This window comes from Mustela lutreola, chromosome 15, assembly GCF_030435805.1.
Source record: "Mustela lutreola isolate mMusLut2 chromosome 15, mMusLut2.pri, whole genome shotgun sequence".
NCBI lineage: Eukaryota > Metazoa > Chordata > Mammalia > Carnivora > Mustelidae > Mustela > Mustela lutreola.
In genome coordinates, this window is record NC_081304.1 from 30,667,786 (window position 1) to 30,686,903 (window position 19,118).

General features: G+C 39.2%; 2 protein-coding genes across 2 annotated transcripts in view; both read left to right on the forward strand.

Annotated features, from left to right (window-relative positions):
• The window catches only part of ANKFN1 (ankyrin repeat and fibronectin type III domain containing 1), a 266,145-nt gene that overhangs the window by 14,610 nt on the left and 232,417 nt on the right, over positions 1–19,118 (forward strand). The window lies entirely within an intron of this gene.
• On the forward strand, positions 16,342–17,875 carry LOC131815617 (KIF-binding protein-like). The gene has a single exon (XM_059147407.1). It carries the CDS (start codon positions 16,349–16,351, stop codon positions 17,873–17,875), a length of 1,527 nt encoding a protein of 508 aa, XP_059003390.1. The 5' UTR covers positions 16,342–16,348.

Here is a 19,118-nt window from a genome sequence, read left to right on the forward strand (position 1 = left end):
CACCAGAGACCACAGAAAGGTTGTTTTAAGTTTAGTTATAATTTCTTTTCATCAGTGGGCATTATAGAAGTTACAGAACAATTTGTTGGTACTGTATAATCTTAAAGTCTGACAGTTAGAAAAATGGCGTAGAATTGGGGCACCTGGGTGGCTCAGTGGGTTAAAGCCTCTGCCTTCAGCTCAGGTCATGGTCCCAGGGTCCTGGGATCGAGCCCTGCATCGGGCTCTCTGCTCAGCAGGGAGCCTGCTTCCTCCTCTCTCTCTCTCTGCCTGCTTCTCTGCCTACTTGTGATCTCTGTCTGTCAAATAAATAAATAGAATCTTTAAAAAAAAAAAGGGGGGGGAGGGGGAAATGGCGTAGAATAAAACTATTTATTAGAGTTAATTTCCAGAAAAAGGTCACCACATTATTGTGTCTCCATGTTAATTTTATTTTAATGGCTAAAGTAACATTGTTCCTGATTTATGAAGCACCTTATCTTTTAAAAGGAGAGAAACAGACCAAGAGAGAGACTCCATGCTACATTTTAAGACATTGTAAAACTACCTACCCAGATCAGGAATAGATATCAATTTAAAGTACCCCTAAGGAACTTCTAGCATATAATCCAGAGTTTTCTAAAGTAAAAGATAATAAGCTGACATCCAGCAAATAGCTGCAATAGGAGACAGGAAAAACTGAGGACTGGTGAGGAAGTAGAACAGCTGGCATTCTCATACATTGCTGGGACAGGAGGGATTTGGTACAACCATTGTGGAAAATTATCTTCCAAAGATGGACAGATGCATACCCTGTAATTTAGTGATTCCATCCTGTTGTATAAATCCAAAAGAAATGCATTGTGGTATATATACCCAGTGAAATACTGTACAACAATGAGAATATACAATCTACAGCTACATGCAGTGACATGAATAAATCTCACAAATAATGTTAAATGAGAGAATCCAGATGATGAGCCCCAGCCGTGAGCGCTGCTCTGTGCCTTACTCCTGTTGCTTGCCTACCCCGAACCAGGCAGTGATCAACACCATGTGTGGCCAAGGTATGCAGGCCCTTGACTACTTGGAGGCTAGTAACGTCATCTATACCAATGGCTGTATTGACAAACTGGTCAACTGGATACACAGCAACCTCTTCCTTCTTGGTGGTGTAGCCCTGGGCCTGGCCATCCCTCAGCTGGTAGGAATCCTGCTGTCCCAGATCCTTGTGAATCAGATCAAAGATCAAATCAAGCTACAGTTGTACAACCAGCAGCACCGAGCTGACCCGTGGTACTGAGAATCCATCCTGCATGTCCTCACTATGGCGACAGGCAAGCGTCATCAACCAATAGCAGTGGGTAGAGCTCTTGGCACCAAAAGGAGATTTGGATTCCAGTTCCCCAGCAACAGCCCAGTGGGGAGAAGTCAGCTCCAGCCCAGCAGAAGGCAGGGTGCACAGGTGGCTCAAGTCTAGGAAGGCTGTCCATCTTCTTCTCCTCCACCATAGCCCTCGGCATCATTAGAGTTATTTTGCATTATTTTTAACCATACACATTTGGGTTTATGGTTAAAAAAAAATGATGGAAAGTGCTAATGTAATTGATAATCATTACGAACTCATTTTGGGAGTTTTGCAGCTAGACTTAATCTATATTTGGTGGATTGGGACTAGTTGAACCTTGTCCATTTTATCTTTTTTTTCCCCCAAATGCTATATTGTCAGCATTGGATGGGTGCAGATTAATGTGACCATCTTACAGAATCTAAGTGATTAGAAAGACTGTAAGATAGAGACTCAAAGCTGAGAGGTCCGTGAGCTAGGACAGGACATGAATGCCAGATGTCCAATGAATGAGGCCGTCTTAGCCAGATACTTTGTGGCAAAGTAAATGAGACAAACAAGAAGTAAAGCTTGAGCAAAGAGGCTAAGGACCAATAAGAAAATCCAAATCAGAAGGGATCACATGCACCATTTGGATACTCAGCCACTCAAAGACAGGAAAGGAAGAGAATCTCGTACTTGTGAGAAGGACTACAACAGTGGCAAAATAGGGGCAGTATTCATATCTGAAGCCAAATATTAGACAATATGGTATGATAGGGAAGCCAGAAATAGGACTAGCTTACATAAAACTCTGCATATAGCTCAAGAAGCTCTCAGGTAGTTACACTGATTATTATAGTTAAGGGATTAGGATGGTTGTGAGTCACCTACTCACCATAAGAACCAACTCAGGAAAAATGTTCAAAGGACTGCGTTCATTAGAATTGTACATGCATATATACATCTTAAATCTGGAAATTACACTTTCAACCTCCGGTTCCATTAAGGGGTATTTGAAGAATGTTGTTTTTCATTAAAATTTAAATCTTCATTATCATATTCTGTAATTCTGTGCCTTTCAATATATTTCCAGTTAAATGAAATTTCGTTGTACCATGGTAGAGAAGCCAGTTAGCCTCGGAGTTCAGCCATAGACCATTATGAAGTATCAGGGATCAGAGGCAGGAAGAGGGCACAGTATGCTTCTTAGAGGGAAGTTCTGAGTGGTACATATAGAATGTGGCAGTGAGGCAAAAAGGGAGTGGTGACTAAAATACTGTGTCTATGCCTGGCTCTTCTTCTCTACTCATAACCTGTAAGCCTCAACACATCAATTTTTAAAATGTTACTCGAATGTAGAATAAATGAAACAAGATGGGATTGGGAGGGAGACAAACCATAAGTGACTCTTAATCTCACAAAACAAACTGAGGGTTGCCGGGGGGAGGGGGTTTGGGAGAAGGGGGTGGGATTATGGACATTGGGGAGGGTATGTGATTTGGTGAGTGCTGTGAAGTGTGTAAACCTGGTGATTCACAGACCTGTACCCCTGGGGATAAAAATATATGTTTATAAAAAATAAAAAATTAAAAAAAAAATGTTACTCGAATGTGTACTGTTTGTCATACCGTGTGCTAGGGATTCTAAGTGAAGATACGGGTACGTGAATAAAGACAGACAATACCTGTGTGTTAGGCTCTTACATTCCACTGGAGGGATCAAGGTGAAGAGAGCAGAATAACTCTAAAGAAATAGCTTCTTCTGCAACATCTGCCCCAAATGGAGGAGAGACCACCTTTAATCATTTTTCCTGAATTGGTATCTTCTTCAGTATTTCTTAAACTCCTTACATGTATGATTGGCACCCAAAGTCACTTGTCCAGAATCAACTCTCTGTTACTCAAAAGTTACTGTATCATAGTCATTCCTGAACCTCAGCCTTCAGAGCCCAGTAGCCTAAAGGCAAAATGGAATTACTCAACTCTGAGAAGCTTTCTCAATACCAAGTCATGAGAAAGCTGGATGAGTGAGTGATGTTACCACTCATTTTTAATGTTTTTTGGATTTGTGTACCTGAAGTTGGATGCCGAGTTATTTCATGAATACAGGCACATTACATGAAGCCAGCAGGAGGCTAAGCATCACTGGATGTAGTGGACCTTAGCAGAATGGTTATGTCTGTGATTCTAACATGATTACTAGGGTGAGGTGGGGACTAGTAAAGAGATGAAGCTTCCTAGGATCCCCACCTTGGCTCTCCAAAGCATGTCCCAACTTATTCCTCAGTATGAGAGACCATTTAAGCCACAGCTTTGCTTTGGGCAAGGATTTTTATTTAGAGAAGGATCAGTTGAATAGCCAACATTTTGTTCCATTAAAATTTTAATATACTTCCTTAGTCATAGTAATTACAGTATTTCTCATTACAATATGTTTTTTTTTTTTAAGATTTTATTTATCTACCTGACAGATCACAAGTAGACAGAGAGGCAGGCAGAGAGAGAGAGGAAAGCAGGCTCCTCGCCAAGCAGAGAGTCCGATGCGGGACTTGATCTCAGGACCCTGAGATCATGACCTGAGCCGAAGGCAGAGGCCAACCCACTGAGCCATCCAGGCACCCTACAATATGTTTTTTAAAAAGGCTTTAATAATATGAATATTTGAATTACCAAACACTGATTCTTTACTTGTCCGCAGTCTCTTAAAATTTGCTGGGTAGAGAGTTCCAAATGGCATTATTTGTATTTTTAAGTATAATATTCAATGGGCCTTTTAAAATTCAATCTGCAATTTTTTTTTGCAATCTGCAATATTTATAATATTCATCACAAAGAAAAAGATCAAGAACTGATTTGAGTGAGAAATGTTGCCTAGCTTCCAGGAAACTCAGTGGTCCTTTGCCAGGCACAAGTCTTAGAGAGTTAAGGTTCCACCAGGTGGAGAGTGATTCTAGTATTACAAGATTTTTTTTTTTTTTAAGACATCATGGCATCTCAACACAAGATAACAACTTGATCTGGTGCCCAACAGTGGTGTTTCCTGCCACAGTGGAGTTACTGAAAGATGGTCCCATAGTGTAGTTTATGGGTTACTTCATGAATTTTCACTGGTAACTTTGACAGTTGGCAGCTTTTACATGTCAACTTTAAAATCCAAATCCCAAATGTCCTGTGACTCCATTGCAATTCTTAAATTTTGTCAATAACATTTTTTTTTTAAAGATTTTATTTATTTATTCGACAGAGAGAAATCACAAGTAGGCAGAGAGGCAGGCAGAGAGAGAGAGAGGAGGAAGCAGGCTCCCTGCTGAGCAGAGAGCCCGATGCGGGACTCGATCCCAGGACCCCGAGATCATGACCTGAGCCGAAGGCAGCGGCTTAACCACTGAGCCACCCAGGCGCCCCTGTCAATAACATTTTAAGGATGATATGAAACCCTTAAAGTTAATACTGATTTATCTGTATACAAGAGAGAATTTTACTTATGATGTTTTAAAAAAGAACACATTCAAGTTCCTTTTAATTATGTTATTAAAATAAAGACTAAATAGAAGTGGGAGCTAGGGGACACTGTTGAGAGAAAAGCAATGCTCTTAGGAAACAGGGGGGCCTTACTTATACTCTGAAATTTCAACACAAACCTGCAGGAGCTGTGCTAGTAATTGGTTTCTGTAGTTTTACTATAACACTAAGTCATGTTTTATGGATTCTTTCAATAGGTAAGCTGTGTTGCAATTTTTTAAAAGAGAAGATGGGCAGCATCAACCTACTTAAAGGTCAGAGAGAAAAAAGCAGATGAGTCTCCTCCCCAGAATCAAGTTTAAATGGTTCTGCCTGTGAAGATAGTATCTTTTTGCAGAAGAATATATTACATGACATAAGCATCAATAATCAATGTTGCTCTTTCTCTGTATTCCATGCTGCCACCACCTTCTGTAATCAGATGAGGGAAAAAGCTGCTAGTGATCGCAAGGTGATCTGCACTGGAAATACAACTTGGAATATAGACTGACTGCCCAGGTAGGGGTTTGCTTCTTAATTTGTGTGTTTGGAGCAAACCTGCTACATTCAGTGCATCATGGTCAGAGACTTCATTGAGAATGGAACTGAGACTCTTCATCTATTCTGTCTCTAAGAAACCAGTCAAGTCCCAAAAGAGACATAATAACACCTGTCAGCCTCTGACCCATCTCTGTAGCTCAAGTTACAGAAATGCACAGCTATGTTTGTTGGACCCATTTGGTTTCCATCCATTTCCTATTATTTTCCTTACAAGCCCTTTTTGTATTTATTCCCTAGTAGAGCTCATGCTTTGAAGAACTTAGCATACCAAACAGTTAATTAATAATAAGTATTGTAATTTTCATGAATCAAATTGGGAAATTGCCAGTCAGAACTTCAATTTAGCAGGCATGATCAGTATTAACCATGTGAATTGTTAACAGTTTCATAAGGAAACAAAAAAGCTGATGATTTTCAATTAGACTTTTTAGAAATGTAGGCAGTTTCCTGTTGTTATATACAGCCCATCACTAAAAATTATGCTGAAGTCTAATACAGGAACGTTAAGGGATAGCCGTGCATTTTATAAGGGTGTTTCCATTCCGAGAACTTAAAGGATATTTTAAATCCCTACCTTTGTCTTGCTTTTTCAGTACAAGCTTTAAGCCTCAGTTACCCATCCTACAAGTTAATTTTCTTCACCTTAGAACGCACAGTTAATCAGCTTAAGTCAATAGAACATCAGACCAAAGGTAAAGGTCTGCTGCTTTCAGCATGTAGAATGGTTTCCTTCTTCAATCTATGCTTATTGCTAAAATCCTATCGTTTTCCCATTTTCCATTCATGTTTATAAAAGAGAAAGAGAAATACAATAAACCACTCAGACAACTGACAAATGTTGCTTTGCAGACCAGGATGGCACTGCTACTGAAACTTGGCAAGCAGGACCACACGAAGAAAATGTCATTGTCTCTCTAACAAATTGAGGTGCAAGTTTGAATCTGCTGGAGGAAAGGACATTTAGGGGTTTTAATGTATGAGACACAAAAATGCAGGTCATTTGAAAATCAAACTTATACAAGTCCAGCACGGCAGGTATTGGAAGTAAGACACAGGTTTGCCGCAGATACTCAGTGCAGTAGACCAGCAACCTTAGGTAAGAAAACACTAAAGCGAGTGTATCAGAGTTATATACCAGTTATTACCACTTACTCTTACTGAGCTTTTATTATGTGCCAGGCACCAACTGGGCATTTTATACATATGGATTTTTTCCCCCTAATTACCTGACTTAATCCTGTTAATAATGCAAAATGGGATTGTGTCAGCATTTCACTGAAGAAACTGAAGGTCAGATGTGAAGTATTCTACCCATGGTCACGTGTGACTAGAAAATGGCAGAACTAGAATTAAAATTAAGCCCATGGTCTTTTTTTTTTTAAGTTTTATTATTATTATTTTTTTTATTTGACAGAGAGAGAGATCACAAGTAGGCAGAGAGGCAGGCAGAGAGAGAGGGGGAAGCAGGCTCCCCGCTGAGCAGAGAACCCGATGTGGGGCTCGATCCCAGGATGCTGAGATCATGATCCGAGCCGAAGGCAGTGGCTTAACCCACTGAGCCACCCAGGTGCTCCGCCCATGGTCTTTTTAACCAGTGTTCTTTTTACCACTCTTTTTTTTTTTTTTAAGATTTTATGTCTTCACTTGACAGAGATACAGCGAGAGAGAGAGCGCGCGCGCATGGGAGAGAACACAAAAGGGAGTGGGAGAGGAAGAAGCAGGCTTCCTGCCCAGCGGGGAGCCCAATGCCAGGCTTGATCCCAGGACCTTGGGATCCTGACCTGAGCCCAAGGCAGACACTTAACTGAGCCATCCAGGCACCTCGGTTTTTACCACTCTTAATTGTCCTGTTCTTAAGGTTGCTTGCTAAGACTGAATAGAGTCATTACATTCCTCCCTGCTTTCTAACTTGGGCTTGGTATGTTTTGTTTCAAGCTACATTCTAGAAAACTCTGTAGATGATAGATGGCAGGGTCCTGTGTGTTGCCTACAGTAAATGTATAAAAAGCAATATTCTGTTTACCTGTTGTTAATTCTGGAGAGTTGGACAGAACAGCGTCCACTGATTAGGCTTGTGGGAATGCCTTGGATGGGATATATTCTGTCAGAAGAAAGTGATGTCATAAACTCCAAAGGCAGCAGTTGGGAGAGCTTCAGAAAGGGAGATTAAGAAACATACCATTGCCAGTGGGCTTTATGTCCATTATCTCACTGATTCCACATCACAGATTTTTAGGTTTGTTATGCATCATAATCCCTATCACAGAGAAACCCGGGAAAGTTTACAAGGGCATTCAGCTAATACACTGGGTATTTGAACTTTGGTCTATCTGCCTTCAGTGGCCCACCCCATGCTGCAGAGCATGAAGAAGATTCAGGCGCCTACTATCAAATATCTCTGTCACAAGTTCTTCTAATTTTTTTGCTACTCACTTGTCAGGGTACAGCAATAAACATAGTTTCCATTAATTATACACACAGTCTGTGCCAGCTACTACTTAACTATACTCCTTACCTAAGTTATGCCTGGAGAAATAAATATTTGTTGAATGAATGTTAAGATTTTATATGACACTTAATAATCAGAACAATATTTTTGAGCCTAAGTTACAATTTTCATGTAGCTGGAAGACGGAGGTTTATTGAGGCCATACAGTAAAAAAATCAGGGAGCTGAAATTCAAGCAGCTATCAGTCCCCAACGCTCATGCTCTTCCCCTAAATGACCCTACCAGGAGATTACCATGGTAGAATTTTGGGGGAATTGGGAGTTTTTTGTTTGTTTTTTGGGTGGTTTTTTGTTTTGTTTTTCTTTTAGGTTCTGAGAATTAGATTTTATTACATTTGGCATGGAAATCTACTTAATACTTGTCAAGGATTCCCCAGAAGCACACCCCGAGGCAAGGATGCAAGTACATGTGGTTTATTAGGAGGCAGTTGCAGGAAACATGAGTAACAGAGTGAGGAATTGAGTCACAGAAGGGAAGGCAAAAAGGTGTGCCTTCAAGCAAGATAACGCCGTGGACAGTGGGAACTTGAACCCACTGGGGAGACAAGGAGACAGAGACAATGAGGGGATCAAACCCATGTGGGAGTAGCATGGAATAGGGCTGAAAATTACCAAGTCATGTTCCAGTCTCACTAGAATGGCTCAGGGTGTAATTAAGCAAGTAACTTAACCTCTAGCTAAGATCATCTTAACCTTTCTTTGAGATTTGCACAAGCAAAAGTTGTTGGAAGCTATAAGATTAGATCGGATGAATGACCAGATCTATAATGTTCATTCACAGAAAGTCTCATTATAAAAATATAAATTCTCTTCTGATTTGTAAATTCAAAGGAAATCTGATCAAAATACCAATAAAATTATTCACAGAACTTGACAAATTGGTTCTAAACTCTGTATAGTGGAACAAAAGTCCCAGGATAGGCAAGACAATTCTAGAAAGGCACAAATGTTAAGCAAATTTGTCATGAATGAATAGCTAGACTTATAAAGTTGCAGTCATAAAGATAGCATGTATTGTCATAGGGATAGACAAAGAGAAACTAGAATAGAATAGACATCGCCCCAAAAAACAGACCTATGGAAGGCCCTAGTAAATTAAAAAAAGAGAGGTCATGAGACATCAATGGAGAAGGGTAGACTGTTTAGTAAGCGCTTTGGGTTTGGTGGCTTTTCATATGGGGATAAATTAGAAGAGGACTTTTACTTTTTTCCATATGGAAATCCAATAGTTCCATAGCTCTTTTTGAGATTTAATCACCAGGGCAGCTTCCAGTGCTTCTGGATTCTGTGCTACACCATCGTTAGCATTTTTTCTTAGGAAAAAAAAGCTTCTGTGAAATAGTTTTATTGTACATATTTATACAGTGATTGAAACAAAGTTAGGACACTGGAGTCTCGCTTGCTTTGCACCCCCTTAACAATGCCCATCCACAATTCCAGTGTCTCATAAAATAATGGAGTGGAAAAGACAACATCACCCAAAGATCCTCCATTCTTTTCTTCTGAATTTAAGGTTCAAAAAACTCAGTTTTACTCTTTATTTAGAATCCAGGCAGTGTTGTGATATACCTGTTTACAATCAACATTTCATACATCCTCTCATGTATTCTGCCTTCTTCAAAATGGAAGGCAAATAAGTCTCCTCTTACAATGACATACAGTCTGTTGAAACAGCACTTCAAATGGTCTTCATCTAAGTCCCAACTCATAAGAAAGAATGGCAGGGTTGATTAGTAATGTCTGCCAAGGACACAGTATGGGATAGTGACACCATGCTTGCCAAAAATTTATCATTGTTTAACTTGACAAGTTTCTATCCAGAAATATCAACATAATTTTTATATCACTAATCTAGGGAGCTTGGCAAATAAATAAATACCAATTCTGCCCACAAATTATTTTTTTCTTCAAGAATCTGGTTGGGATATGCCACACAAACTAGCTCTATGCATCATGTTTGCTTGTTTTTTATTAACATATAGTGTATTATTTGTTTCAGGGGTACAGGTCTATGATTTGTCAGTCTTATGCAACTCACAACACTCCTCATAGCACATATCCTTCCCAGTGTCTATCACCCAGCCTCTCCATCCCTCCCACACCTCCTCCCCTCCAGCAAAACTCACTTTGTTTTCTGAGATTAAGAGTCTCTTATGGGTTGTCTCCCTCTCTGGTCTCATCTTGTTTCATTTTTCCCTCCCTTCCCCATGATCCTCTGTCTTGTTTCTCAAATTCCTCATTTCAGTGAGATCATAGGATAATTCCAATTGATTTGTTTTGCTTAGCATAATATCCTCTAGTTCCATCTACATCATTGCAAATAGCAAGATTTTATTTTCTTTTTTGATGGCTGTGTAATATTCCATAACATACATACATACATTCACACACACACACACACACACACACACACACACATATCACATCTTCTTTATCTATTCATCTCTTGATGGACTTATAGGTTCTTTCCATAGTTTGGCTATTGTGGACATTGCTGCTATAAACATTGGGGTGCACATGCCCCTTTGGATCACTACATTTATATCTTTAAGATAAATACCCAGTAGGGCAGTTGCCGGATCATAGAGTAGCTCTATTTTCAGCTTTTTGAGGAATCTCCATACTGTTTTTCAGAGTGACTGCACCAGCTTGCATTCCTACTAACAGTGTAGAAGGGTCCCCCTTTCTCCACATCCTTCCCAACACCTGTCGTTTCCTAACTTTTTAATTTTAGCCATTATGACTGGTGTGAGGTGGTTATCTCATTGTGATTTTGATCTGTATTTCCCTCATGCTGAGTGATGTTGAGCACTTTTTCATGTGTGTTAGCCGTTTCGATGTCTTCTTTGCAGAAATGTCTGTTCATGTCCTCTGCTCATTTCTTGATTGGATTATTTGTTCGTTGGGTGTTGAGTTTGATAAGTTCTTTATAGATTTTGGATACTAGCCCTTTATCTGATATGTCATTTGCAAATATCTTCTCCCATTCTGTTGGTTGCCTTTTGGTTTTGTAGACTGTTTCCCTTGCTGTGCAAAAGCTCTTTATCTTGATTAAGTCCCAATAGTACAGTTTTTCCCTTGCTTCCCATTCCCTAGGAAGAAGTTGCTGCAGCTGAGGTTGAATAGATTGCTGCCTGTGTTTTCCTCAAGGATTTTGATGGATTCCTGTCTCACGCTGAGGTCTTTCATCCATTTTGAGTCTATTTTTGTGTGTGGTGTAAGGAAATGGTCCGGTTTAATTCTTTTGCATGTGGCTGTTAAGTTTTCACAACACCCTTTGTTGAAGAGACTGTCTTTTTTCCATTGGAAAATTCTTTCCTGCTTTGTAGAATATTAGTTGTCCATAGAGTTGAGGATCCATTTCTGGGTTCTCTATTCTGTTCCATTGATCTATGTCTTTTGTTGTGCTGGTACCATACTGTCTTGATGATTACAGCTTGGTAATAGAGCTTGAAGTCTGGAATTGTGATGCTCCCAGCTTTGGTTTTCTTTTTTTAACATTCCTCTGGCTATTCAGGATCTTTTCTGGGTCCATATAAATTTAAGAATTATTTGTTCCATTTCTTTGAAAAAAGTTGATGGATTTTGATAAAGATTGCATTAAATATCTAGATTGCTCTAGGTAGCATAGACATTTTCACAATATTTATTCTTCCAATCCATGAGCTTGGAATGTTTTTCCATTTCTTTTTGTCTTCCTCAATTTCTTTCATGAGTATTTTCTAGTTTTCTGAGTATAGATTTTTTGCCTCTTTGGTTAGATTTATTCCTAGGTATGTTATGGTTTGAAGTGCAGTTGTAAGTGGGATCGACTCCTTTATTTCTCTTTCTTCTGTCTCATTGTTGGTGTATAGAAATGCAACTGATTTCTGTGCATTGATTTTATATCCTGACACTTTATTGAATTCCTGTATGAGTTCTAGAAGTTTTGGATGGAGTCTTTTGGGTTTTCCACTTAAAGTATCATATCATCTGCAAAGAGTGAGATTTTGACTTCTTTGCTGATTCGGATGTCTTTTATTTCTTTTTGTTCTCTGATTGCTGAGGCTAGGACTTCTAGTAGTATTTTGAATAGCAGTGAGAGTGAACAGCTCTGCCATGTTTTTTACCTTAGGGGGAGAAGCTCTCAGTTTCTCTCCATTGAAAATGATATTTGCTGTGGGTTTTTCATAGATGGCTTTGATGATATTGAGGTATGTGCCCTCTATCCCTACACTGTGAAGAGTTTTGATCAAGAAAAGATACTGCACTTTGTCAAATGCTTTTTCTGCATCTACTGAGAGTATCACATGGTTCTTGTTCTTTCTTTTATTGTATTGTATTACACTGATTGATTTGCAGATGTTGAATCATCCTTGCAGCCCAGGAATAAATCCCATTTGGCTATGGTGAATAATCCTTTTAATGAACTGTTGGATCCGACTGGCTAGTATTTTGGTGAGAATTGTTGCATCCATGTTCATCAGGCATATTGGTCTGTAATTCTCCTTTTTGATGGGTTATTTGTCTGGTTTGGGGATCAAGATAATGCTGGCCTCTTAAAATGAGTTTGGAAGTTTTCCCTCCATTTCTGTTTTTTGGAACAGTTTCAGGAGAATAGGCATTAATTCTTCTTTAAATGTTTGGAAGAATTCCCCTGGGAAACTGTCTGGCCCTGGGCTCTTGTTTGTTGGGAGATTTTTGATGACTGCTTCAATCTCCTTACTGGTTATGGGTCCTATTTCTTCCTGGTTCAGTTTTGATAGTTTATACATCTCTAGGAATGCATTCATTTTTTCCAGATTGTCTAATTTGCTGGTGTATAGTTGCTCATAATATGTTCTTATAATTATTTGTATTTCTTTGGTGTTGGTTGTGATCTGTCCTCTTCCATTCATGATTTTATTAATTTGGGTCCTTTCTCTTTTCTTTTTGATAAGTCTCGGCTAAGGGTTTATCGGTCTTACTAATTCTTTCAGAGAACCAGCTCCTTCTTTCATTGATCTATTCTACTGTTCTTTTGGTTTCTATTTCATTGACTTCTGCTCTGATCTTTATTATCTCTCTTCTTCTGCTGGGTTTAGGCTTTATTTGCTGTTTTTTCTCTGGCTCCTTTAGGTGCAGGGTTAGGTTGTCTATTTGAAACCTTTCTAGAGTTTCTTAAGAAAGGCTTGTATTGCTATATACTTTTCTATTAGGACTGCCTTGGCTGCATCCCAAAGATTTTGAACAGTTGTGTTTTCATTTTCACTTATTCCCATGAATTTTTTAAATTCTGTACATCATGTTTTACAGCTCTTTTCAAGTGAAAGGGGAATGCACAGCCTCGAGAGTTAAGTTATTTGACTTCATCAAGCCAGTAGTAAGCCAGGGTTTCCCTTCTAAATACAATAGATAATTATATCTTGTCATTTATCTAAGATAGTAAAGCCATCATTGACAATTAATTGAATCCTTATTACTTTAAAAAAAACCTTATTACTTTTGAGCAGTTTTAACAAATTTCCCATGCAGGGAAGTTAGAGGCAAGCTAAACTCAATATATCATTTCATTTACTAAATATATTTATACACAGCTCTTTCTTAAAAAATCTTGAAGCCTCCTAAAATAGCCGTATACAACCATGTTAATGAAAACAGATAGTCTTATTAATAAAACAAAAAATATTGGTCATTTTTTTCCCCTAAAAAAGCCAAATTGTGTTTACTCAGTATTTTTTCATTGGTCTCCTTTAACATGGGAACCTTTTGGCAACTTTGCAATAGTGTGAAATAATGTTTCAACTGTAACTGAGAAGAGGTCCTCCCAAAAGCATGATCTATGACTCAGGGAGTAAAGTAATAAATGGAAGCTCATATAAGTGTGTATGATGAATTTTTAAAAAATGAAGCTTCTGTTTCTAGAGCAGTTTTCATTGTAGTTAAGCCAGAATTTGACTTAGCTGCATTTATATCAGAGAAAACTTTTGTATCACAATTAGCAGTGTGAATCTCCTCCTTCCCAAAAGATTTTTCTCTCTGAGGTCCAGGTGAGACCTCCATCTCACAACTGCACAGTTTCATTTCCACTTACTGTTTTGATGCTAAAGATCACCCACTTGACCTCATCTCATTTGTTTTGACTCCCACCCCAGATGAATCTTGAACGTGAACATCAAAATGTATATTCCATCAGGAGAATTAAAAGGGGGAGAAAAAGTAACAAGGACTCTTAACTTCTGTAAGAAAAGATCTTGTGAATCCGTGCAAAACATTCCGGGAATATGAGCATTAAGATACTAAAAAGAGAAAAATGAAGCAAAGGGTCAGGGTAGCTTCTACAATGAATGCCAGGAAGTCCTGTTCAGATGCTAGAGTTGAGTTACAAATCTGTCTCTGAGAGGCACTTGGGTTGCTCAGTCAGTTAAGTGTCTGCCTTTGGCTCAGGTCATGATCCCAGGGCCTTGGGATCTAGCCCATGTCAGGTTCCCTGCAGGGAGCATGCTTCTTCCTCCCCCCCAACCCTGCTTTGTTCTCTCTCTCTCTCTCACTCTGCTCTCTTTCTTTCTTAAATAAATAAAACCTTTAAAACAAAAACAAAACACAAATCTGTCTCTGAATCAGCAGTCTGTATCTTTTTGAACTATGGACCCCTTTGAAGATATAAAGAATTTGAAGCATTCTCTCAGAAACAAAAAAGCAGAAAACTCTTATCAGTAAAAATAACAGGTTCTTCTTACACCATAACATTTCCATAGCAACTTAGTTTTAATTATAATAACACAAATAGATGCTTAGGTGCTAATTAGGAAAAATAACTGGAAATGAATTTCTTTCCAAAGTATCATCATAAATCTTTGGAAGTATTTACCTACTTCTGTGGTTGGAGATTGAGAAGGGGATACACTACAAAGTTATAGCAAGGGGGCAGGAAATCCATATGCACATCAAGAATTATCTGTTGAATAAATAGTAACTCTTGTATGCATGTAGCAGTCTTCTTGTCTATAGATACTGTTTTAATAAATAAAATAAAATGTGTCTAAAAGGAAAAAATCCAAAGTTTGAGAAGCCATTCAAGAATGCATTGATTCATTGATTCATCCTCCATTTACTTACTCAATAAATGATGACTACATGCCTAGTCTTTGGGATATTGAGATTGAATTTCAGGGTAATCCATTAGATTCTAAACTCTGTGAGGGAAAGTACCAAGTTGGTTTAAGGCAATTAGCTGGCAAGTATTTAATTATGAATGTTGTGCTCTGTGGTATAATCACAGAGCAAAGGCTCCCAAGATGGCATCCATCAACCATGTAGTACTTTTGCAGGTTGATCATATATGCTCAGAGAATGTGAACTCCTTTATGTATATCCAACATTGCCACCATTAAACAGGACTTCAGAAGCCATGTATTTCCACCTCTTTGCTCTACAGATATAGTGAAAGGCTTGCAGGATAAAGTGGCCTCTCTAAAATTACATGGCTAACCAATTGATGGAACCAAGACTGGAACTCTTGCTATTATGTGCTTTTTTTTTTTTTTTTTTTTTTATGGAAGCTTTTATTAGTGAAACAAGTCAATTTATTTCCAACAAGGCCTTTTCCTCCATAAATGAGATAAAACTACTTTACAGTACTTTACAACAATATAACTTAGTTTTTTGATGTTTTCAGAAAAGGAGCGATTTCTCTGGGAATTAGGAAAGTAAGTATTTGGGAAGAATAACAAGAAGTTACTTTTTAATTAACAGGCTTATCTACCAGGTATGTAACTCCAGAGTTGTTCCTCTTAACAAATCTATCAAGTACTAGCCAACAAAGAACCTACCTTTAGAAACGGAGGCAGAAAAGGTTTCTACTTAAATAGGAAACAAGCAATCTAACATACCAATCACATGTCACCTTAACAAGGCAATTTACATAATTAGGTATAAATTATCTTTATGTTGATTAAGGTCCTAGCAAAGACAATTGGTCTGTTATGTCAAGTTCAAACTGCACTCATCTGGCTAGAAAGGTAAACATCACAATGGAATGGGGTTTGTTTGACTAAGGGGAGATCTCTCTTTAATATTGCACTTTCATTAAAAACAAGGATTATTAAGTCAAGGCCATCTTGGTTCTAAATCTCTCCATTTTTGTTGGAAGAAGACTCACCATCTCTTTACTAAGTTCTAACTCAACTTCTATTTCCTGGGCAGCCTCAGGGTGCTTTTCACAGTAATCAACAATAAATTTGTAATGTTCCAATGATGTTGCCAAATTTTCTAGCTCTTTCTTGGGATCTGCAGTGATGATTTTACCATAGAGACGGGCAACTCGAAACTTAGCTAACATGGCAGGACGAAGAACATCTTCCCCTATGTGCTCAGGAAAGACTTTATTTGGGTCTCTCAAGGAGTCTAGGAAGAGCTGGTAGTACTTCAATGCTGACTTATTGAGATTATTTATTTTTTTTACAATGTGTGAATCGGGGTCCCTCAGCTTGTCGGCAATGCAGACGCCGTTATGGCGAATCCTCCGTGGGCCGAGATTCGTGAGAAATTCCAGGCCGCGCTGGCTCTGTCACGGGTGGAATTGCATAAAAACCCGGAGAAAGAACCCTATAAGTCCAAATATGGCGCCCGAGCACTGCTGGAAGAGGTCAAGGCGCTGCTGGGCCCCGCGCCTGAGGACGAGGATGAGCGGCCTCAGGCGGAGGACGGCTTGGGCGCGGGGGACCACACCCTGGGGCTCCCGGCCGAGGTGGTGGAGGCCGAGGGGCCCATCGCCCAGGGGGCAGTGAGGCTGGCGGTGATCGAGTTCCACCTCGGGGTGAACCACATCGACACCGAGGAGCTGTCGGCGGGGGAGGAGCATCTGGTGAAATGCCTGAGGCTGCTGCGCAAGTACCGGCTGTCGCAGGACTGCGTCTCCCTCTACATCCAGGCGCAGAATAACCTGGGCATCTTGTGGTCTGAAAGAGAAGAAATTGAAACTGCACAGGCTTACCTAGAATCATCAGAAGCACTGTATAACCAGTATATGAAAGAGATTGGGAGTCCTCCTCTTGATCCTACTGAGCATTTTCTTCCTGAAGAAGAGAAGCTTGCTGAACAGGAGAGATCAAAAAGATTTGAGAAGGTTTATACTCATAACCTCTATTACCTGGCTCAAGTCTACCAGCATATGGAAATGTTTGAGAAAGCTGCTCATTATTGTCACAGTACCCTAAAACGCCAGCTTGAACACAATGCCTACCATCCTATAGAGTGGGCTATTAATGCTGCTACCTTGTCGCAGTTTTACATCAATAAGCTATGTTTTATGGAGGCCAAGCACTGTTTATCTGCTGCTAATGTCATTTTTGGTCAAACTGGAAAGATCTCAACAACAGAAGACACTACTGAAGCTGAAGGAGATGTACCAGAGCTTTACCATCAAAGAAAAGGAGAGATAGCACGATGCTGGATCAAATATTGTTTGACTCTCCTGCAGAATGCCCAGCTTTCCATGCAGGACAACATAGGAGAGCTTGATCTTGATAAACAATCTGAACTTAGAGCTTTAAGGAAAAAAGAATTAGATGAGGAAGAAAGGGTGAGGAAGAAAGCTGTACAGTTTGGAACCGGTGAGCTGTGTGACGCCATCTCCGCGGTGGAAGAGAAAGTGAGCTATCTGAGACCTTTAGATTTTGAAGAAGCCAGAGAACTCTTCTTACTGGGTCAACACTATGTCTTTGAGGCAAAAGAGTTTTTTCAGATTGATGGTTATGTCACTGACCATATCGAAGTGGTCCAAGACCACAGTGCTCTGTTTAAGGTGCTCGCCTTCTTTGAAACCGATATGGAGAGACGGTGCAAGATGCATAAACGGAGAATAGCCATGCTAGAGCCCCTCATTGTGGACCTGAATCCACAGTATTACCTGTTGGTCAACAGGCAGATTCAGTTTGAGATTGCACATGCGTACTATGACATGATGGATTTGAAGGTTGCCATTGCCGACAAGCTGAGGGACCCCGATTCACACATTGTATTATGTGCTTTTAACTAAAGGAAAAACTCGGGTGATAAATCTGTGAAAGAATTACTTAAATGTATTCCTAGGCCAGTTTAGCTTGTTTACTTTCCTCCCACATCTTCAAAGGTTTTTTTTTATTTTTTTTTAATATACTGTGATAAGATAAAAAATAACAACTGAGGGAATCTAGAATGAGAAAGAGGAGGTGAGAAAAATTAGGCAAAATAAGAGGTTACTTTAGTAAACTAAATGCACCTGTAAGGTTCTGGATGGTTACCAAAAATGGGTCACTGATTGATGCAGAAACTCCTAGCAGCAGTTCATGGTAAACATCAGATAAAAACAATCTAAATCTGAAAAGTAATCAGACTCTGTGATTCCAACTATATGACATTCTGGAAAAGGCAAAACTATGGAAATAGTCAAAAGATCAGGGGTTGCAAGGAGCTAGGGAAAATACAAGGGTTTCAACTCTTGTTGAGGCATAGAGGATTTAGGACAATAAAAATACTTTGTATGAAAAAAATATTTTGTATGATGGATAGATGTCATTATACATTTTTCCAAACCCACAGAATATATATGTGTGTTTGTGTGTATATATATGTATATACACACAAATATATATGTATATGTATATACATATATATGTGTGTGTGTTTGTGTATATATATATACACACAAATACACACCCACAGAATATATATGTGTGTGTGTGTGTGTGTGTGTGTGTGTATGTAGTGTATATATACAGAATATACAACACCAAGAATGAACCTCAGCGTAAGCTACAGGCTTTGTGTGATTATGATGTGTCCATCAGTATAAGTTCACTAATTGTAATCAATGTACTACTCTGGTGGGGGATCTGGTAATGTTGGAGAGTCTACACATGTATGGGGGCAGGGTTGTGTGGGAAATCTCTGTAACTCCCTCTCAATTTTGCAAAGAACCTAAAGCTATTCTTTTTTTTTTTTTTTTAAGATTTATTTATTTATTGTTAGAGATTGAGAGTGAGTGTACAGCAGGGAGGGACAGAGCAAGAGTCTCAAGCAGACTGTGCTCTGAGTGTGGAGCCCAATGTGGGGCTCATTCTCAGGACCCTGTGATCATGATCTGAGCTGAAACCAAGAGTTGGAGGCTTAACCGACTGTGCCACCTAGGTACCCCAAACCTAAAACTATCCTTAAAATATTAAAATCTTTGTATTAAAAACTTAGAATCTCAGGAGGAATAGAATTGCTCCTGGCCTTGAGGCCTCAGTGAAATTACTCCT

Excerpts from the sequence above, each read along its gene's own strand:
- LOC131815617 (XM_059147407.1), top strand. The coding sequence starts at position 16,349 with ATGGCGAATCCTCCGTGGGCCGAGATTCGTGAGAAATTCCAGGCCGCG.